The sequence below is a fragment of the Phalangium opilio genome, unplaced genomic scaffold, assembly GCF_054372755.1.
Source record: "Phalangium opilio isolate 3A_F unplaced genomic scaffold, DU_Popi_V2 ptg000017l_1, whole genome shotgun sequence".
Classification (NCBI taxonomy): domain Eukaryota; kingdom Metazoa; phylum Arthropoda; class Arachnida; order Opiliones; family Phalangiidae; genus Phalangium; species Phalangium opilio.
Window position 1 is genome coordinate 7,279,224 of NW_028324151.1, and position 23,377 is coordinate 7,302,600.

Here is a 23,377-nt window from a genome sequence, read left to right on the forward strand (position 1 = left end):
CTATATACTCTTCATAAACAATGCTTAAATTATTACACATAACACATAACTGGTTTCAAGTAAATCTGATATAAATTAACCCCAGCTGAACTGTTTTGAAAGGCCCTAATCAGAAGTGACACTTTTAGAAAACCTGCTTTAAATTGTAATTCACCTGAATAGTTTTATCTTTAAAGAGCAACATTATTTAATTAAGCTTAGCAGTATTAGCCGTTCAATACTTGCGCAACTAGTCGAAAGAATAAAAAAAAAACATAAACTTATTATCTCTTCCTCGTATGAAAGTTTAAAATACTTAGTAAGTAATAAAAATTAAAATTAAAAACTTTAAAAAACGAAATAAAAACAGAATGCTGAGAGACCTTCCTTATTTGGTAATAAACTTAAATACATATACTTCACATCCGGTTTTAAAACCTACAGTATATTAGAATACCGCGTGTCAATACTGATTAATAAAATGAATAATATTTGGTTAAACAGAAAATATGTAAATTTATATATAAATTAGTGTAATTCTTTTTCCACGAATTTTTTTTATTTGTGTCTCGATCTACATTATACTATAAACAGACCTCGTAACCGCAATGATTAATAACTATACCAGGAATGGAATTTCAATTTCTTTCCCTCTATAGCTCTAAGCTAGACTAACAAAATTTGACACATAAGAATATTATCAACATCCGACGACATATACTGATATGGAAAATGTCCTTAAAGGGAGGGTGACAAGGAAAATAAAGTGATTTTTTATCGATTCTACTACTATTTATATGACCAATCTGCATAGTGAAACATACAGCAATACCACCGAATGATTTTAAAATTCAAATTACTTTGATTAATATATAATAATAATCTAAGCTTTGTCTATGAAGGTATTTCCACACACTTAGTGACACTAAGCCTGTGGCTTGTTTACAGGTGAGTCCCTTTACAATGCGTGGATAATACTAAAAAAATCCCTTTATTTTTCTTTAAACTTTCCCTTTAAAGGGAAGGTAAATTGGAAAATGAAGTGACTTTTTATACATAGATACTTCTAGTAATTACGTAATTATAAGAGTTATTTGCACAATCCAAGAAATCTGTGAATTATTTTGAATATCAAATTACATTCAGATTTCATCGATACATTGAAAGTTGCACTAATCGCGTAATGTCCTGTCTTCCAGTTAACATTGAAATATCATGGCAGTGGTAATTTTCTAAACTCATATTCCTCTTTCAAGGGGCTAACCACAAAAGTTTCATATTGTCTGTAGACCTATTTCGGATATGTCTATTACGCGTAATCATTTTAGAATACCGTCGAGGGCAGGGAATTTTAAGATTACACGTAATTTCTTAGATACAGTTAATGTTACAGCGTGTACACTGATTATACTGACTGACTGGTTCCTCTTCCAGTTCATTTTAGGGTTTTTGACTGCAGTTTGTCATTGGTAGGACAAATTGTGACTTTTTGAATCACCCTGACCAACTGAACCCATCAACTTTCTCTATAAGAATCCAGGCACTTTCTGGTACATGTCTATCAAATTTAATTCCGTCAGTACATCTTTAAAGATGCTATTTTTAAAGTGGAAAAAATGAAAAGAGGGCTACGATTATTTCGTCAAAAAAATCTTTGTTAACTAACTTTAATTAAACTATATCGTTTCATTCAAAACTTAAAATAAATTTCCAAATACCCTTATCTAACTAAATTATATTACATGACATGTCAGTTTTAATCATTTTGATTCCAGTATCACTTTAATTACGCAAAACAATTGGAAGGCGTTTCTAATTAGGCTCCGGATAATAATATTTGCTAATTGAAAAATACCAGAAATTTCAGTCAAATGAAATAATTAGTTTTAAAAAGACCTTAAAAGGAGCCGCGCCGCCAGCGTTAGCGATTAAAATTATCCTTTAAATTAATTAATTGAAAAAGCGGCAGAGGAAACTAATTAGAAAACTCATCGTCGGTTGAAGTTAAAAGATAAATGGAGATACGAAACTTTGTAGTTAGAACGTGTTTGCATTAAGAGACGCGAAGATGACACACCCTAAGCCTAAAAATAAAGACACTTGACATACGATAGGCTTAACGTTTTGCGGAACACAAAATTTTACCCTAAAAAGTGCAAATAAAATACGTAATTTTCTCTACGATTAACTGTAGCTAAAAACCTTTTAAAATTTATGAGGGCCTCTCGGTTAGAACTTGAAGAAAGGTAAAATTGCGAAAGGAAACTGATTCTAATCTTTGAAAAGAAAATTTAAACCTTAAAGCTAGAATTATTGACCTACTTCAACTTAATTATTAAATTAAATTAATAATTTAATTAAGTTCCAATCAAAAAATTACCTGTAACAATGCAATTACAATCCTGGTCTGTCCCGATTGTACCGCAATGGTACTGATAGTAGTGGTCAAAGGTTTTAAAGGGTCATTTTCTTCCCCGCTAGTGACCTCACCACCGGAAGTGACCATTCCTTGACTGGACGAATCCCTGACCAGAACTTCACTCATGCTAGTCCGCGAACTAGTACCACCGGCGCGTTCAAGCGTACCACCGGTGCGTTCCAACGTTCCACCGCCGGTCCCATTGACCTTAGAGGTCGAGGGCACCGTCATTATGTCTTCCGACTCCATTTAATAAATTGATTTAACTAATCATAATTAAGAAACGCACGCATAATTAATCCACACTGTCAATCTTCTGTCGCGAATGTACAAACGGCTCAAAAGAAACCTTTTTTCGAGGTGCGAATAGGGAAATTGGGTTTTTGAGAAGGGGAAGTAAAAAGGGGGGAAGTAAATTACTACAGGGAAAACTACAACTGAGAGAAGTTGGGAAGAGACAAGGCGGGGTACGTCTCTGGCTCGTAGCCCGAAAAGGACTAAAAACTATTTTAGTAAACTCTTGTAAAGTTTCTTCGTATTGGTACCAAGAGGCAGACTGTGAGACTTTACGTAAGGAGAGTTTCGGTTGTGGCTTTTGGGGGAAGGAAAAAGAAGTTCTTACGCACCATCCCGGCCTTTTCAGACACCCACTCTTCGAATTTGAGTTGAGGACTGGTGCTCTACACTCACTACAAACTATTATACAAGAGTCATAGTTTACTATACGAGGGATTTTAGTTTAGTAGGAGTTTATCATGAATTGCAGATAAATTCTCCAGTAAATATTGGTATCAAACTGACTGAAGAATAACAGATTCGTATACGACTAGTTTATTTATGAGAAGCTCACACTCGTTGATAACACAATACAGATCGCTGAGCCAACGAAATGCGCAAATGTTTCACTGCCTTTGACTCTGGCATGGTAATATACCCTGTTAATTACCGATTTCTACCAAACCCGAATTTTACCCAGTAAATTGCCTATTTCTAGTAAACCCTATTTTTACCATGTTAATTTACCTGGTAAATTACCTATGTCTAGCAAACCCGAATTTTACCATGTTAATTTGCCCGGTAATTACCAATTTCTAGCAAACCCTAATTTCACCATGGTTTCCGTGGTAATTTATCCGGTAAAATACCAATAATTATCGTCACTGAGATTAGTAAATTTTGCGGTCAGAATCTTTTTCACAACAACTGCCTAAATTACTATAAAATACCAAAGAAAACGGCAATTTCATTTTTACCAACATATTAATCAGTTTAATTTACAGATAATTTCGCATCTCTAAGTTTAATCCAATTTACTCGATATTCTCTTTTAATAAAATTTCAATATTTTTGGAAAGATTGAAATAATTCATGATTTTATTGGATGGACAGACTGCCTTGCCTTGAGGTTAAGCGGATTTAGGCTGTCTTTAAGAGATTCTTAAATTTATTAAATATTAAATCTATTCTACGCGATATTTTACGAGGCTCACTCACTCGCTCGCTTCACGATGAAAGGAGTCACCGCCCTCTTTTTTCCCTTTCTTATTTTAAGGTCTAAATAAACTTGTTTTTAATAAGGGGCTACGTATCAACAGAGAAAATTGTATATTGGCATAGAAGGTAACGATCCCTAGCCGTCTCCTTCCTTTCCGAATATAATGTCGCTACAGATCAAATATTAAAGGCTTAGGGCCACACCACATTATTTTCCGCTCTCATCTGTCGAACTGAAGGGATACCTCACTACGTCATAGAAAAACCACGCCCTCAAACGAAATTTAAATCGATAGACGTTCAATGTTCCGTATGAACTTGAGAGTTCGCTTAATTAATAGATCATTAACATGTGCATAGTACACTTGAAATGCACTGTTATAGAAAAATCTTAATCCTCTCCCTTTCAAAATAGACGAATCATAAACCTCTCCCTTTCAAAATAGACGAATTATAATACTCTCCCTTTCAAAATCACCAATTCATCCATCAACATCATCAACATCTTCAGACCAAGTGAAACTAATAGCCTTTCGTTTAGATGTATATCAAAAGATATGGCTAAAAGAGTAAAACTTAACTTTTAAATTTTCGTGTCTGTATTCCTTTAAAAACCACAAAATCAGAGACAGCCGACAACGAAAGGAGAATCATTATCAGCCTGTACAAAGGCAGGGGCTTCTATTTCAGTACTATAGTCTCTTTGGTAAAGAGAGATGCAGAATAATGGATATTTTGAAATGACAATGGAAATATATTTTTTTTCTTTGATACGAATTTTGATTTAAAATTAAGGATGTGGTTATTTCTATAAGGGGGTAGGAAGAATGACCCAAACCGATTGTTTCGTTTTCGAATTTTTAGTTTCTATTTGATTCAAAGAACTGGTTTCTTTATTATTTTTGCACCGCGATGGAATTGACTAACTGGCTATCAGAACCAAGGACTCGGCGAACACTTTAAATGTTCATTATAGGTGAATAAAAATAAACATTATCTAAAGAGAAATTCCAAGATGATAGATTTATTTCAACTTAAAAAATAATCTCGCTAAAACGTAAAGGAGTTAAGCCGCATTTGAAAATAAAAATTCACCAACACGTGATATTTTTCTTAGCGTCAAACTTGATGGATTTTATCGTCTAGTACGTTTCCCGTTTTCATACAACTTTTTTCGTAAATTCCTTTATAGAATTTAGATAACCAATATTAACATCACGTGCCTGGGATCGCTATATATTCCTTTTTTCTAAATTTAAAACCAAATTAAAATGACTGAACTATTTAAGGTACCCTGCGTTGCCCGGGTGTTTAAGGGGTTAAAAATAGGGAAGAGTTTCCTTTCTCTATAAACATCAAATAGTTTTTCTGTCCATATTTGCAAGAAACTAACCTTCTTTCAAAATTTAAAATACAATAAAACTATGCTTAATTAGTCTATAATATTAAATGTTAACCAAGGATGTTCATAGCAAGCATAGCTAGGGGTTCGCCGACCGAACCTTGGACAACTCGACCAAACAACCCACTTTTAAATCATTCTCCTAGTGCACAACCATAGAGAATATGCAGTAGAGGAATAGACACTTAGTCCTTTATCAATGCACAATGCCAAATTTTTACAATTCATTTCCATTTTTCTTTCCCATTGATTGCCTTTTGTGCAAGACATATCATTAAAGGTTAAAAAAAATGTGGTCTGCTTTACTGTATATCCTCTAAGGAGGCGGGGAGTGATATTTAGACAAAGATAACCACGTGTGTACCAAGAAACAGAGTGCGCATTCGGAACTTGAGGAAGTAGTTCCAAAAAACAAAGAAGCAGCTAATGAGAAATGAATACAACTGTCTACTCCTCTATTGCACATCCTCTATGGTGCAACCATACAATTTGGTTCAAATTTGGTAACGAATTGTAAACAAACATACAAATAAACAGCCAAACGAACAACTTTCATGAGATAACTTGAAAAAAATCTGATTTTCGCAAGCCACCTACGGAAAGAAGTTGTTTTTTCCCTACTTGTTGCATTTGGCGTCTTATCAAAAATACAGACAACACAAAGCAGCTCAAAATAATGATATTTTTCTAGACGTTGTTATACACGTATACTCGACAACAGAAAAACAGGGTGTTGAACGACTAGAAAATGGTTTTTCAAGATCACGTTCCGAACGTACGTATAAAAACCGATTTCTTGTTATTTAAAAGGTTTTTTCTCTTTAAACCGAGGCTCTTTAACTTCAAAAGGGGGAACACATCGGATTAAAGTACTTTCGAAACAAACAAAACCAGTTTTCTCAAAAGAGAGGACCAAAATTTTAAGTCAAAAAGAAGAGGGAGGTCCGTGTAACTTTTTTGTGGTTAATATCGAGAAATAAGAAAACTAACACAGGAAAATAAATTAGATTTTAGATTATGAAAATGAAAGGTAAAAAATTTTACAGCGATGACCCATAATTTTGATAATACAAGCTTGAAGGAGAGAGAGTGATGGAGTGGTAACTTTGCCCCTGTACCTCCACCTACGGTACCGAAGTCCTCCCAGCATCCTCAGCGTTTAGGTAGGGGTCGTACAGTACGGAATCTAATCTAAAGGACGCCCCCTCTGTATTATAAATAGAAGCTAGTTCTCATACAACTAAAATGGCGCTTCGTGGCAGCACTCAACAATCGCTTCTTGCCCTCTTCCGAACGGTAGGGGCGTGCGCAAGGTTCACTGGCAGAGTTTCAGTGCCGCAGGTCGTTCATCATCAATTCCACTCCATCTTAACTCATTTCTAACTGATACTAGTAACCAACTCCGCGTTTAAATGCAGAAAGTCAAGGTTTCGCTTTCAACCTGGGTATACAGGGTGCAGCAAAATGGTTTGGTTGGACCTCAGTACATTGGTTTGGTTCTATAGGCGATTTTGAGTTGGAAATGTTCTACAACAATTTGCCCTGAAGATCACTGTTTACGATTTATGATGGTAGTGTTTAATGATGACACCTTAATTAAATTATTATTGTACTTCCTTTTCTTATGTAATTTAACGGGGTCATCCCTAAAACTCTCTATTCATCATAACCGTGGCCCTTAGGTCAAAATTTCATAGAACATGTTTGACTCAAAATAGAAAATAGGCAGATGAACAAAGAAAGGCCCATGGGTATTTCTTATAAAAATATTGATACTATTTGAACAAGGTTAAAAAATTAAAGATTAGCGTAGATAAAAACAGCCGCCCAAGGACGATAGTTTTAAATAACAAATTAGGTCCATCAAATTTCAACAAGTTAGGAATAAATTCAATTTAAAAATTCTACGCTACGCAATAAGTATGCAAGAAAGTACCTTTTAACTTTCTCAAAGCTATTGAAAATTGGAAATACCGGTTTTGAATGAATTTCTCCCTCTTAATACTAGAAGTAGTATAGTAAAAATAAGTATGACTTTTACCGTTGCCGTTATGCAAAATTAAATTTCCTAATGAAGGCTGGTTTCCACGTTGTAGAGAGGAAAGGAGATGGGCAATTTCCTGGTTGGTGTTTATATCAATTGGTTCTGCCTCACGAAAGTTTTGACAAATAAGTTAGAAGACGTGGTGACTTAAGTTAATATTTATCGCGAAAAGCCCATCACGCAGAGTGGGAAAGCTAGCTATCTTGGGAACGACTAAAAATTCCCTAAATTGTTACTTGAAATTAAAAAAAAACTACTATTTTTAAACAAGGTTAACGGATTTAATTGTAAAATCTAGTTTAAGGCAATTTGAATTAAATTGGCTAATTTGTAGCCTACAGTTCGCTCTTCTAGAGCTATCTCTCTAAATTACAGTCTAATTTGTAGAGCTCTAAAGTCAGTGACCATTTGGGTCCGAGTACAATTAGACACAAAAAATTTTCAATTACAAAAACTTCCTATTTTTTTATAGCTTGGAACCTTTGACCTTTGGTATAAAATTTTCCTAAAGCATAGATAAGCTTGAGAAATTTAGTTTTCGTCTAATTCTTATATTAGATAGTCTTATACATGGAGTTTTTTAGAGCAATTTTCAGATTTAAAATTTAGACTATTTTTAAAATGAAGAAAAACGGCAAATTTTCTACTGAAGGTAATCATGATATACTCTGAATTCTATGACACACTTATTGTTGTAAACATACTTATGTTAGTACGCACGACTTAATTATACATATAAGGGATATATTTTTGAGCGGAAAAAATGAGAAAAAGATCTTTAATTACAATAATTGAAAAATAAAAAAGTAGTTAAGGTTGAAGACTGGCATTGATTTATGACGTTACTTGAGAAATATCGAAAATACGTACGTTGTATTTAACGCGTAAAATTTCGATTCATTCTTTTCGTTAATTCGAAAGTAATTAGCATTAGCGGAAATTTGTCACAATAATTACCGACTTTAGCAACGGTGCAATTAAATAGAACAGTACCGTCTTAATTCGTATTACTAGAAATGAGAATTTTAAGTCTTTGGAGAAATTACAGAACTAAATGCTTTAATATTAACTTAATTGATAGGGCTCGGTTTTAATTAGCAGATAAAAACTTAATTAAAATTCAGTAATTAAAGGGTATTGCCTTTTACCAAAACTTCAAAAACCTGTTATTTAAATTATATAACGTAATTAGATAAAATTGAAGTTTGGAAAAAATTAAGACTGGTCCATTTTTAGAGTTGGGCTTGGGAAGGTATTTAGGCGATGATTGGTCAGGGGCTAATTTTGTTTAATAATCGTCACGTGATTTACGTTTAACGAATCTAATACTGGCAGAAAACATTTGGTATTTATTAATTAGTTTAATATGGTTCCGACCTTTCTTTCAAAGCGTGAAGAACAAATGTAATGAAAATTTTACTTGTACCGCATTTATTAAACAAAGCTGACTGACATCTTTAAGATAAGCCTAATTACATAAAAGTTTTTCAATTACGAATTTTATAATATATTTAAAGAGAGTATAAATTCCATAATTTTCAGTTGATCACCTAATTACTATGATACCCTTATATGTGAAAATTCTGGCACACTTAAGAAGTACACTTAAGGCTCATTAATGTTCTTAGATTGGAGGCTATTGAAATTGTCTAAACAAGATGAACAGGCTGATATGTTACTCCTCGTGTGTGTCAATTTCTTTGTTTTAGGGGCCAGAGGTAAGAAGGAGTGGAAATTATTATGGGCGACCTGGGGCAATGAATATCTCCTAGTGTTCTTTGTGCACGCCCCTACCCTTCGGTAGGCGATTGTTAAGTGCTGCCACGTAGCCACGTTGTATTTTTTAAACAAAGGGGGCGCCCTTTACGTTTCCGTACAGTACTACCCTACCTAAGCGCTGAGGGTGCTGGGAGAACTTCAGTGCCGTTCCATGGGTGGGGGTACAGAGGCAACGTTATGGGTATGGAGATTACCACTCCATCCATCTCTCCTTCAAGGTATTACATTAAGTTAACTATGCTTGGGGTGGAAAAATTGCGTCTATTCTGTTCCTCTTTAAATTTACAAAGTCTATCTCATAACATTCGTATAATTCGAAAAGTAACGCTGAATCATCCTTCTTGAGGAAAGGTTTCAATCCATTGGCCTAGGTGATAATTAGCCCTGGTTTTGTCCGAAGGCGTTGAGAAATGATTGATGCGATTTTAATGGTACAATTAGGTGTTAATAATCTCTCTTCGTGCACCAGAACCTACACGAAAACATTGCCTACGTCACTATCACCTCTTGTAATCTCCAGAGCTGCAGCTACAGCTAAACAAGTAAACATCTAAACTCCGCCTTACTCCCTTTCCTGAACTAGTTGGGAGTACATGGATCGACGTTATGAATAAAATTTTTGCAATTGAAACTTAGCACCCAATTTTGAAAATATCATGTGGGTATTTGTACTACACCATATAAATTATGTGTCTAACTAGGTTACTGCGAATCTAACTGTAAAATTCCTGTTGTTTAAAAAATAAAACCGAAGTATGACTGGATTTTTAGACAGAAACGTTGACACTGGTCATTACAAAGTTTAAGAAATTGACCGCAAAATGTATGAGAAAACGTGAACTTCAATAAGTTGAAATTCCACAATAAGCCTAATTTGAAAATGAAAATTGAAAAATCCGGTTTAGTTTTTCTCCCGCCAATCTGGATAGATCTTATACGTCGTCTAGATTATTTCATCAACGTTTTTCGGTGAATTTTTTTAAGCTTCGAGAAAGTATTGTAGTACCTCTAAAGTATGACACTGAAGGTCAAGAAGGCTGTTCATTTGAATCATGTGGTTTAGGATTTCCTGCAAATCCTACGCTAACTATACAGCCTCTACTTCGATATGAAAGTAAACATTGCTCAGAAACTAAATCCTTGAGTGAGCCTCACCAGTGTGGCTGTGACATTGGTCAACCATGATATTTGCCTTCTACCTTTTTTAAGTGCGCCTATTAGCAATTTTATTACCTGAATTAGCTAAAGGTCACGCGGGACTACCTTTGTCAATGGACGGACATAACAATTACCGTTCTTCTCAATAGGTAGGTCACACAAGGATTAGTTGTTGGTTAACCAGAAGGTCGGAGGAGATGCAATGCGTCATCTAGGAACTATATTCCAAGAACTATATTTTGAAGTCGCAGTGTTACTAATTCCTGGAAGAGTGATTGGGAAATATCACGTGACTGTATGCGTAAGGAACGACTCGGCGGATAAACTGCTAATGCAACGAAATCCATGCATGCCCAGTATAGCTCTACATAACAGATTGTACATCGGTTTGAAACTAAACCTAGTTATGGTCAAACTGTTTGGGTCACGTCACACAATAGGGTTATGTAGACTATCAAATCTCACTATCTTAAAAACTGTCGCCCTTTAGACTTCAAGACAGCGGAAGCACGTGTTTACCCCTAAATTATCAAAGACTTGAAGCTTTTCATCGGGTACCTAATGTCAACTGCACCAATGGTGTCAAAATCCGTCAGATGGAGCAACAGCCGTCCATCTCCTGCTTTAAAAATAAGATGCAGGAGGAGAAAGAACAGTAACGTTATGTCTGTCTCAGGTTATCTTTAACACCGAACTCAGCCTGCTACGTTTGTCGCGCAGGGTACAGGGGTATATGAGACACCAAGAGAGGCTCTTCTGGAACCTATTTTTAGACACAGATAGGGATAGTGGCGTCTCTCTGGAGTCTTCATGGGGTAACCTATCTTCTCTATTCTAAACATATACTTGTACGCTACGTTTGGGAAAAAATCGGCAAAGTTAAGGGGAGAAAAAATGCAACGTAGTAGCTTGTTTAGCGATATTATTTATAGGCAATCCTAGTAATGGCGATGGGGCACCGTGCTAAAACCCGGCTCGACTGATATTCCTAACTAGAACGCGCCATATACTTAGTTATCTGCCTGTCCTTCGAGGGACATTTAGTTTATCTAAAAGCTCATATTGACTTAGTTGTGAACGTGAAAGTCTTTTGAAGTAAACATGGAAGGAAAATCTTAAGCTATACGCGGTCAGCTCAGGGCCTCTGACATAAAAACATGATTTTCTGTACATTTTATAAACCATTTTCAGGGTCAGATATAGGGGTCTAGTCTTTCCTGGTAGAACTACTGCGACACTTCGAGTCCGCCTCTACGTCCATGATTCTCTAAATATTTTCAGTCAACGTTCTCAGTGACTAACTGATAATCAAGGCCCAGCCCGAACAGCTTTACCTAAGTAGTTGCCACGCCCTAAGACATATCTTCCAATCCGCGACCATCTTGAAAAATGGCGGTCACAAATGTAAAAACCTTTATGGAATAATTTTACTTGGGCGTTTCAACCGACTTCACTAATATTAAGTACACTGGTTCCCTAGTTCCTATAGACGGCCCTTATGGCTTTTGGCGTTCGATTTGATGCCATATTTTAAAATGGCGGCCCGAAAAGTTATGTAGCACCCCTCTATGAATTGTAAAGGGACCGACAGGCTTAGTGTGCACATCCCTTCATAGACAAAAGCTCAGAGAAAGTTATAAAAATGATAATTTGTATATTCATCGTTTTTGATGACAAAAATGTGCTATTTTTCCTCATTACTAAAAAAGGGTAACAATAATGTTCAACGCTCTCTGTTACGTAGTCTTAAAAAAAAGAATGAAAGAAATTATAACCTCATTTACATTTATGACAAAACGATATCCGATTAGAGGCCATTATACAACAGGTCTTCGAAATTTTATATTTCACTATCGCATTTTGTCATCTGCCTGGGAGACTTTTGGCTTCCTACGCTCGAATCATTTACATGACAATGCTAAGAAAACTTTCTTAAGATCAGGAATTACGACTCCAAAAAACGTTTTGAAACGAGATTACCAAAAAAACAAGTTGGGAAATCAAAATCAACCTCTCCCAGTCGAGACGCAATTAAGAGGTTTTTCTTAAATATTTAAATATAATTATTTTAATCGTCAGTAATTTACCTTAATTCTAGTTAAATTGTTTTAAAAAACTTAATTCCTAAAATAAGTTTAAACATAGCTATTGTTTACGTTTGAATTCAAGCGTATGCCTCTTTAACCATTTTTGGAAATTTAGGGTATATAAGGCGATTGATTCACAATAAATGATAAGAAAACCTGCAATTGCGTGAACCTTTGGTGGAAGCCCTGCCTACCCTGCCTATGTGAGACTAGACCTTTCTCGTAACCCTAGCCCATCGCCGCGTACATCTTAATCCTAACGATGTGAATAGAAGCCAACTGCGAACGCGGTGACAGACACACAGACACGTCCAGTGTAATACCTCTCCGTGACGTCATCGTCAATTGGAGAGGTAAAAAAACCACACTAAGGTGATTTTGTAAAGAAAAAATTAACTCAATTCCCCCACGAAAAGTTCTTGTAAGTAAAAGTCGATTTTAAATATTACGTTTCCAATTCCTTTTGAATACTACAAAAGCCCACGCGTTTGCGTTCAAAATTCAGGAAAGAAAAATCTTTCAAGAGGGAAACGGAGACATGGTTAGGGTCAAAAGGTTAATCATCCTTGCCCGTAATTCTTGGATATACAAGACCAAGTTTCCCTCTCAATGCCCGAGTGGCGTTTTAGAAAAAAATCTCGAAATTAAGATTTGCGAGCCAAAAAATGTAGGCGAAAGGAGTTATTATTTTTTCTCTTAAAATTATTTATAAGAAACGCCCCAAGGGTAATTCAGATTTTTGGGGGTTTTGTGTTGGATAACGTTTTACGAAAGCAATGAAAGCAATATGAGAAATCTAATTCTATAACCTTTTCTAACGAGAGAGGGCTGAATTTTGACAAATCAAATGTATACAAGTCGGGAAATCAAAGTAAACCTCTCCAAGTCGAGACGTGGGCTATCTAGCCAATTAAAAGGTTTTTCTTAAATAATTTAATAAATATAATTGATATTAGTTATTTTAATCGTTAGTAATTTACCTCAATTCTAGTTAAGTCGTTTTAAGAAAGGTTATTCCTATAATCATTTTAATCATAGCTCTTGTTAACGTTTGACTTCTAGCTATCCTTTTTTTCTGAATTTTTGTAAATTTAGGGTATTTAAGGCGATTGATACAGAAAAGCCGCAATTAGAAGCAGATTTGATAATAATTATTGACTCTCTATTGACCGATCAAGTCATCACGTTTCCCGGTAAGTTTGTAAGACATGCGGTGGGGATATATAGTCCATAAAGAACACTCAATGCTTAAAATCCTTGAACTACGCTATCCAGAGCGCCGTCTGTCCCTAACTTGAAGGGGTTTTACTCATTTCGAGCGCTCTTCATCTACACTACTTTCTTTCTTACGTATTTAACATTACATAATCATACGCTTTAGCTTTCGCTATTTTATGAAGGGCGCTTGAACACAACTATAGCTTCAAAGTAGACATGCAAGGTGTAGCTTAAAATATTCCATTGCTAAACGTTTTCCTATCACCGGTAGTTTATAAAAAGATGTAGATTTCCTACGGAATTGTAAACTTTACATTTTTTCCAAATGCGTAAGTTTTCAGTCTGCGTTTATATACGAGGAATAATTAACTTTTATCGAGATTTATTGCTTCATTTTAACGCTTATACGAAATAGATCACATTTCAAAAAATCATTTTAAAAGAAAAATGTGTACCTTGCATGTCTACTTTAAAAATCATTTCAAACTTAAAGACAGCTGCGCCATCTAGAACCGAATTGTCAAACTATATCCAGATTTAGCTTCATCTCTCAAAAGTCTTAATAATAGGAAAGTAATAAAATTATCTAGTCGCCGTGTAGATGTTACTTGGAAATTTTCCAAATTTAACGATTACAATTCCTAACTTGGCAGCCAACCAAAAAACCCCAAAAGGACTTGAAATTCACTACTCACCCCTTTCAATTTTTCAAGAAATTCGTCTGTTTCGGGAGGCTGGTCCTGAGTTGAAAAGTGTGTGCTTTGACTAGAGGTGGATGCCATCGACATATGATGTGTAGTTTCCACCATACTCCTGAATTCCCTTGACATGGGTGAGAATCCATCATTCAATGGAGGTGAAGGCAGTCCTGTGGACTTGTTGGGCCAAAAATTGGGCCTGGGTGCTGCTTCTAATGTCAAGGGTTCCAAGGGACTTGGTATTCTCGAAGGTTCGGAAGCCACGAATGGCCGAGGCAACTGATATTCCTCCAAAGTCGAGGGCTCAGGAGCCACGAATGGGCGAGGTAACTGATACGCTTCCAAAGACAAGGGTTCCAATGGACTAGATACTGTCGAGGGTTGAGGAGCCGCAAATGGCTGAGGTAGCTGATAGGCTTCCAAAGGCTGGGTATCGACCACCCTGGAGTAGGTGACCTTTTTAACCGTTGCCTTTTGTGTCATTTCTTTGGAATAACACGTCCTGACACCGTCTGAGGTCTCGGACGTGGTTTGCCAGCCACTTGGGTTGGCCGGGTGTTGAACCCGTAACTCTTTCATTTGTTTTTCCAGGGACGATGTGCCACTGTGCACCACGTACCTGATTTTGTAATTTTAGGGTTAAAGTCGCATTGGTTAAAGATTGGAACTAACGTAGCGCCGTCACAAAGCATTTGACCTACTGACCTTGGAGAACTGGAAGAGAGGGCGGTATCATCCGAGAAGCTCTCGAAGGATTGCCATTCATCGGCGGCGCACTCGCTGGCCGTCTTCCAGTCGTCATCGCCCGATGCCGAGGCCAAGTCTTCAGGGTAGAAGGTGAGGCTGCCGCCACTGCTAGGAGTCCTGTACGCTGCCCCTGAACCAATTCCCATCCGGATTTTTAAAATCTTTCCGTTTTATTTGTTTAACTCAAGCGGATTTTGGTTAGAGGATTAGAGTGGTTATAGACAGACAAAGGCTTACGGCAAAAAACACTTGTTTTAATTGCACAACCACGATATGACGATACAATAATGGTAAGATCATACAGTGATAATTTATTACGTAGTTTGTGCAAAATGGTGCAGTGCGTTAAACCTGTACTAAATTACATAAATCAATAATCGAGATATACAAAGGACATTAATTATATTGGGATTAACTATTTTTGGGAAATTTGACGTCGATATTTTATCATCTTAAAACATATGGCGTCATAACCCCGTTCAAGACAATTAAGCTCTCTCGAAAAACTGTTGCCACTTTGCTAAGGTCGTGACATAACTCCAAGCAAGCATTGTTGACGTTTACTAAAATCTTTTGTTATTGAAATTCTTCAAAAAAATCATGATCCAAATTAAGTCTCTTCTGGTTATGACGTCAACCGCAGAAGGTCAATAGACACACCATTATAACGATTATCACTAATACATCGTTACCTTTAATGTACCGATTAGGGTTAAACAGTTAGTTCATTGTTAGTCGACTAGATTATTGCGCCGTTATTGCTAGGTTAGACGAAGATTGGTTTACGGTTATCTAGCATAATAATTCTTTTGAGAGCTCGAAAAAAGGGATTCTTATAAGCAGTTAGCGAATCGAGGGATGAGGGACGAAGGGCATTGGTTGCCGACGCGTTCCGTTTGTTACCTGTGACCGTCGTTGAGGAACTGGTCGACAGACTTGAGAGGTTGCTCCGAGCGGTCACGAAGGACTGAGCGTCGGAGCTGACCGACAGGGCCTCGTCGCTGTAGTAGCGCTGCTCCATCGCTTCCAACCTATCACTTGTGGAAGCGATGAGACGCGATATCTCCTCTAGTGTGTTTTCATCCTTCGTTGGTGTCTCGTCATTTCTGTCAAAAGAATCAAAATAAAAAACCATTTAAATAACAAGAACAGAACATAAAGGTTATCCGTGATAGTGTTCATTGACGTATTAGATGCAGTCGCTAACATAGGCTAGTCAAAATTCGAAAATACTGGCAATAAGGCTCAAGGTTATCTAGCTTTATGACCCAACACTGTATACCTATGCTGACCATGAACGCTGAAGGCCATTTGGTACTTTGTGATCCTTCATAAACCTATAGACACGGAGAATCCATCACACAGGGGCTAAGCCACCATTGAGGTATTTTCCCTAGCACCAAGAAGCAACGCCAGACGGAACCCGAGTTCACCACACGCTGGACGCTAGCCAACTCTCACTGCCACTGGCGGTGATCTTTGGCTAGAGGGAGGATACCCCCAATACGAAACGGGCGCTTTATCGGTACAAAAGGTGCTTCGAGAGCAAAGGAAGATTAGGATTTTAGCATATCAAGATCATTAGAAATTTTCAAGCACTTTTCAAAGGTGGGGGTAGTAGATGAAGTGCGTTCCCTAAGTTCACCGTGCTTGGTATAGAATATAGAAAACTAAATTATGATCTAAAAGAGTCATCGTACGATTTTGCCAGAGAGCGACAGTAAGAAAATGCTTTAGGGTCAGTACTGTTGGCCCAGAAAATCTGAGAAAAACTGAAATAACCAATACTTTAGAATCGTGGTAGGGGTATGGGATGTCACAAGTTCACAACCATTTTCTTAGTAGGTTATTGTTAAAGCGCTGTGGAGAGACTCCATTAGATATTACGCTAAATACAATTAATTCCAGCAGTTTTAATTGGATATAGTTTATAAAAATATTTGTTTTTAAATTTTAAATCGAGTTAAATGGCCTGCAAGAATCTTTTCCCTCTATTTTAAGTTTTAAATGTCGTTGATTCAGCAAAATTTTTTTATGCCAGAATTTGTTTTCAGCAGACATTTCTAAAAAAAAATCTTAGAAGATTTCCCGGGCCGGCAAGTGTAGGGTCGTCTTTATTTATAAATCGAAAACGGTGGGTTGTTTTTAGACGCTCATTAGACTTGACTATTTCTACTTTTTAGCTTGCATCCCCGAAATAGCGTGGGTGAAAGTACTGTAAAACACGCGAGTTTTGTCGTAGAGTTCTGCTTCGCTTTTATCTCACCCTGTTTATCAGTTATTAGACAAAAGACCTTTTCGATATAAAAAAGGGGTAGGCAACTCTCAGTATCGGTACATTGCAAGGGGGTTGATACATTGCCGTCTCTGCGCACTCTGCCACTCTCATGATACAAAAGGACTAAAGCGCAGGCGCCAAAAAGCGAGATGGAAGGCAAAGTTATACTTCCTTGTCTTTCCCTCTTGGTTACATCTATTTGGCGCTTAATTCTTACATTAACAAACAAGGCAGTTAGTGCCATTGCTCCTTATAGTATTTTATGTTATATAACTATTATTGTATTTCATAGGACATTTCCGCATTTTTGAAATACAAAATTAAAATGGGCCTACAAGTTATTTGAACTCAAAAATAAATTAAATCAATCATTGATGCCAGTGTTCTTCCAATTACAAGAGTAAAATCATAATTCTAGACTACCAACTTATTTCTACCTATTCAAGCATAGTTTTCTATCATTTATATCTTGCATTTAATGTTCAATACTGCATATGAATCCGCCTCAGTTTTACGCTGCTTTGCAAACACATATTGAACTCCTATGTTTCTAAATCTCAGACTGACACTTCCTAAGCCTATAGCTAAGGCATAATTTTTTACAGTTGAAACTAACTTTAGCCATCAAGTGTACTAAGAGAGGCTATTATCCCCTTTCCCTGAGGTAATCTGTATACCGATGGGGAGATGAGAAAGTTAAATAATCTCTCCACCGGAAGTTAATTACACGAAGTAAACCTCTCAGTTTTATTCCATAATTCATACATGTCTGGAAAATTTTCAATTGAACCAACCCTCTAACATGTTTTCCATGGAGAACAATGTGTGACAGGTCAAACACATTTAAATTTGTATATAATAATTTCGTGCTTGTAGAAGCTACGTATTGGTTTAACCGGTTACAGGCATTAAACAATCAAAACTCGTCCAGAGGGTGGAGCTAAAACTATAGTTGTAGCTTTTGCTAAGCTTAGCGGGTCAGTCAACTCCACCCATCTATTATGAGGATCATCTAGTGTCATTTGTTCAAACCATAAGTTCATAAGATAAGTTCCATAAGTTTGTCACTAGTTACAAACTGGAGCTTGTCATGAAGTGACGTAGGGCATAGATTCGAGGTAAAGCGACGCCTGGTGAGGCGCTGTCAAAGGCTTAGCACAGACTAAATGGGAAGATGGACTGCAAAACCGAGTGTAGTCAATTCTAGCGTCGTTCTCGACTTAGCTCTCAGTAAGTCTCTAGCATTACGAACTATAGAGTAGTGTCAGTACTACGTATGCAAACGTAATACCCTTCTATCTCTTAGCTCAGTGTTATCCCCCGGGCCCCTACTAGGCGCGTACAGTATCCCCTCTTACAAGAGTGCGCCTAGAGGGAGGGATACTCAGTCAACACCCACTTTCTAACGACACTGTCTATAGTTACTGTCATACTTATGGAACATATCTTATGGCTAGACCCATGTATTTACGTACATTACGAAGTTATAATATCGTAAATACCATCTAATCTTGGCTAATGTGAACAGACAATTTCACTTCAAGTAATAGTCTTCTGCCTTAACAAGCCGTAGTCTGTACATTCAACCAATAAACTCTACGGAGTCTTTCCTTACGCTATCAATATACAAGATTGTGCCAAGAGATCAGCAAGGATGTTTTCACTTTTCATCGAGAGATGTAGAGCCTAAAGGGTTTGATGAACTTAGGAATCTTGGCTCGGATTTTAGTCTACCTTTTAACTATTAAAACGGGGAGGGGTAAGCTTAGAACGCGGAAATGAAAACCGTTTAGTCGTCTCTCAAACAACCAAGCTACACGCAATTTACCCCTTTGTTGCCCTGGTATTTTTTCAACCGAATTATAATTGTACCTACTATCGAGATAACAATAAGGGTACTATACTAAAATAAAAAGTGGGCCAGTAGTTACTACAAATAAAAAAAGGAAAAACAATTGTAAGGGGTTTTAGTTTTTTGTCGTAGGGTTTGAGAAATAAAATTAGGGATAACTAATTAGATACACATTTCTGGCATCAAGAATTTAAAATTGTTATTGCGTGAGGAAAATAGCTTGGTATAAGTTGATTTAACATTTGCCTTTAGACAATGAAATGGAGTTTTAGGGAGTGTTTATAGTGTACGACTCTTATAATGAGAATGAAATGGACAGACCACCATTTTAGTCACTTTACATTGATAAAAAACATCAACCTGACAATCATTAACAAAACTTACTTAAACTATTTAACATACATTTTCAAGGTTTCAAAAGTTACCAAGCTAAATCTAACATTTTTCCATTTCTATTTATTTTTTCATTTATGAACTGTCATATGGAAATCTAACCAATCAGTTATCAAAAATAAGCGTTATGTTTAGCACTCTCCATTTGAAAACTGGAAAATTTAATATTTATATAATATTTAACGAGCATTTTTATTAGTTAAGTTTCATTGATGACTTTAATTTTAGTTTATCAACCTAAATCTATTAAATATGGTTGTCTAGCATTTTCATTCTTCTTTTTAAGTCTTTATACAGTTTGTTATAGAAACGCGTTAAAGCTCAAGTTCGTCATCATTCGGAAAGAAATTGGCAGTCAATAAAGAATAAAATGGTCCCGAAAGAGGAAGTTGTTTAAATAACCGTTGTCAAATCATTTTCACAACTAATGCAACCGTATATCTAAAAATGAAGGTGTACAGAACCCGAGTAACATTCTGTTTTTTGGCTAATTAAGGTCCACATAAACATTTCAATTGGTGACACAATATTTTGTAACATCCATCAGAATAAAGTAAAATTTTGAGGGAAAAAATAATCAACAACTGTTCTGAGAATGAAACGATTCTACAGTACCTAAAAAATAATGCATAATTTATCTAACTTTACTTGAGGTCACCGGAAGTCTACTGTTCTTCGGCTGGAATAAAAATCTGCACATGCATTTAACTGACATTAAGGGTCAAAGTTCAGATTGGGGTAAGACTACAGAAGTTTTTCATCTTCAGTACATTTTTTCCTAACAACACTTATAATAACAGTAATAAATACCCCATCGATTAAATTCAAAAATAAGTGATAAAACCTTGTTCAGCTCAAAAGATAGCACGGCTTAACAAGTAATTCTCTAAAAAGGCTTTGATTTAGATAACAAACTATATAAATCAAAATTTACGCGAATGCTTTAATATAAGTAAAATTTGACTACACAGTCTATATTTTATTTAAGCAAAACCGCTAGATGGTCAGGAAATGTCTAAAAATGGTATAAAGAAAACCTCTAAATGTCAGGAAAAGTCTATATTACATTTAAGGAAAACCACTACATAGTCAGGAAAAGTCTACATTTGATTTAAGGAAAACCGCTAAATGATCAGACAAAGTCTATGTTTTGAATAAGTTTACGTACGTTCTATGGTAAAAACTATTGCAAAAGAAGTGACAATAATTTTAAAATACATCGAACAAATATATTAAACACATGTAAATTGCCAGTAAACCCTAAGATATTTGAGAGTAATAAACCTCTACCCAAAAGACTGCTTAATCTATCAATGCATTCATAAATAATTAAAAACAATCTCTTACTATTCCAAGAGACGTATCACTGAATAATTAAAGCGTTGCCAGTTGAACCGTATAGAATAGATGAGGGTGAACAGAAAACATTAAATTAATAAATATATAAAAGTATAAAGATATAAAGGTATAAAATGGTAGTAAAAAAACTGTAGAAAACTATGCACAGAAAGTGTAAAAATTAAATAATAATGGGAAACTCCGGGGACTGCTTTTCTTTCAAAGACAGCTGAAGACAGACTGAGGCTAGAAAATACCCATCCAGGCAAAAGACTAGTCCTAGCAAAAATTCCCTATCTTCCACGTGGTCCAAAAAAGTCGAGGTTACACCTGCCAACTTCCAGTTGGTATATAGCTAAGCCTAACGTCTCGCGTCACAACAACTCTATCTAACAACACTCGTTGATAGACTTTGCCAACGGAGACAGGACACGTTTGGGAATGCACCATACGGACTCTGCTCTCTACTATAGACTACCCCCCTCTTCCCGGACGGTTTATATCTGGCTTCTTAGAGAACGGGGAACTACGGAAGAGTGATGAGGAAGATGCGATGAGGAAGATCTTGGGTCTATTTGATCCGTGCGAGGGATAAAGATGAATGCAAGGATGGTAGACGTTCTAAGGGAAATGGGCCTTCCTTTGGGACTGTATTCAACGCGAATACATACATACCCAAGAGGAGGGAGTAATGCGCTTTGAGAAGGACTTCAGGGAAGGGAAGATACGCGTTTGTAACGGTATTGTTTTCATCCTGAAGAATGGGGAATACGGACATTTGCCATTTTAACATAGGATTCATGGAAAGCACGAATAGATTTCGGCAATTTATCGACCTCTCGTCTCTTCACGTGTTTACTCGGGTACCACGATAAGAAAAGCTTTAATTATAAACAACGCAAATGGATCTCAAGTTGCAAAGTACAGTTTCTGATAAAAATCAGAAGAAATACTGACTTTCTTGGGCCATGGGGTATACAATGTTTTAGCAAGGGCCAATCTTAGGAAGGGTAAATAATACCACGTGAAACCCTTTCCAATGTTTGGTTTTACAATAACAGGGATTTTGGAAAGCCTGCGAGTCTGTGACCATTGGCCTATATGGCCAGTTGGGCTCTTGCAGTACTATGGTGCCTGAACATTACAGTAACTTCTAAAAGCCGTAACACCTGAAACTGATATGTGGGATTCAGTATACACATAAGTTTATAAAATATGTTTCATAAGTATGACACTCCATATACTTCGTAATGCTAGAGGCATACTGAGAGCTAGTTCTAGAATTGACTACACTCGGTTTTGCAGTCCATCTTCCTATTTTGTCTGTACTAAGTCTTTGGCAGCGCTTCACCAGGAGTCGATTTACGAGAATCTATGACGTTTCACCGACATCACTTCATAACAAACTCTCAGTAACATGTGACAAACTTATGGAACATATCTTATGAACTTATGGTATATATAGTATGACTTCGCGGCAGTTTTCTATCTGCTGACAAGGGATAACGACTTATTTACAATCGTCCTTGATGATGTCCTTGACATAACCCTTAAAAGCCATCCATAAGTTACGTTTTAAAATCCTCAACGACTGAGAAAAGTTCAGATGAATTCTTCCTACAGCAATTAAACTTTTTAACTTTGAAGCCCCGCAAAAGTTTAAAGATAGTTCACGAGTAACGAAGATAGATCTATTTTGGGATATATTCATTTTGCCATGGGGGAAAAAAAGAGTAGTTAACACTACACGTTATTTTCTTCGGCTATAGTTCTTAAAATAGTGGGACTGAGGCCTGTCTTCCTTGAGACAAAACACACCAGTACTCATGAGTTCTCCAACTGACTAGATGCGCGGTAATATAAAAAGTAATTCTATTACTGCAATTACAAACAAATTTTATCGGCAGAATACGAAACGTGCAATCGTGAATCCTTCAAAACTTTTTATGGTTGGCCTAGGCCTTTAGAAACGTTTTAAAATTATAGGGGTCCTCGAACTCCAACATGTCATACATAACGTGTGGAAAAAATGATTCAAGTAAACACAGAAGCGTTTTAAAAATTGCTAATTGGCGGTAGTCCAAAAAGAACTACGGAATTGAAGGAGTTGACAAGAAAACACATGTAGTATTATAGAGATATGTTAGGAAGGAGTGATTTAAAGCTCCTCACATTGATAGAAATTGCAGAAATACTTCGAAAAATTATGCATCTACACATTCAAGGCCATAATTACAAGAACTATGTAGAGAACTAACTGTTAGTCTGCATTTTGTGAACAATAGGCCGTTGACAATGGGGAAAGGAACATTTCTGGCAGAGAAAGTCTGCGCACTCTCATGATACAAAAGTGCTACAGTGCAGGCGCCAAAACGCGAGGTGGAAGGCAAAGTTTTACCTTCGTGTCTTTACATCGAAATGGTCTATAAACTAGTGGCGGTAGATAGGGTGCAGATAGACTAGTGGCGGTAGAGAGGGGCGTAGACTGTGT

At 36.5% G+C, this 23,377-nt stretch overlaps 1 protein-coding gene and 1 long non-coding RNA gene across 2 annotated transcripts in view; one reads left to right on the forward strand and one right to left on the reverse strand.

The window, feature by feature from the left end:
* The window catches only part of LOC149702847 (uncharacterized), a 55,274-nt gene that overhangs the window by 25,000 nt on the left and 6,897 nt on the right, over window positions 1–23,377 (reverse strand). Inside the window, exons 14-16 of the mRNA XM_089866752.1 lie at window positions 15,929–16,131; window positions 14,984–15,155; window positions 14,276–14,897 (exon numbers count right to left, since the gene is read on the reverse strand). Coding sequence (XP_089722878.1) covers window positions 14,276–14,897; window positions 14,984–15,155; window positions 15,929–16,131 — 997 coding nt within the window. The remainder of the gene's footprint in view (window positions 1–14,275; window positions 14,898–14,983; window positions 15,156–15,928; window positions 16,132–23,377) is intronic.
* Window positions 2,106–2,757, forward strand: LOC149702848 (uncharacterized). Its single transcript, XR_016381868.1, has 2 exons — window positions 2,106–2,225; window positions 2,461–2,757. It is a non-coding gene; the product is annotated as an uncharacterized LOC149702848 (long non-coding RNA).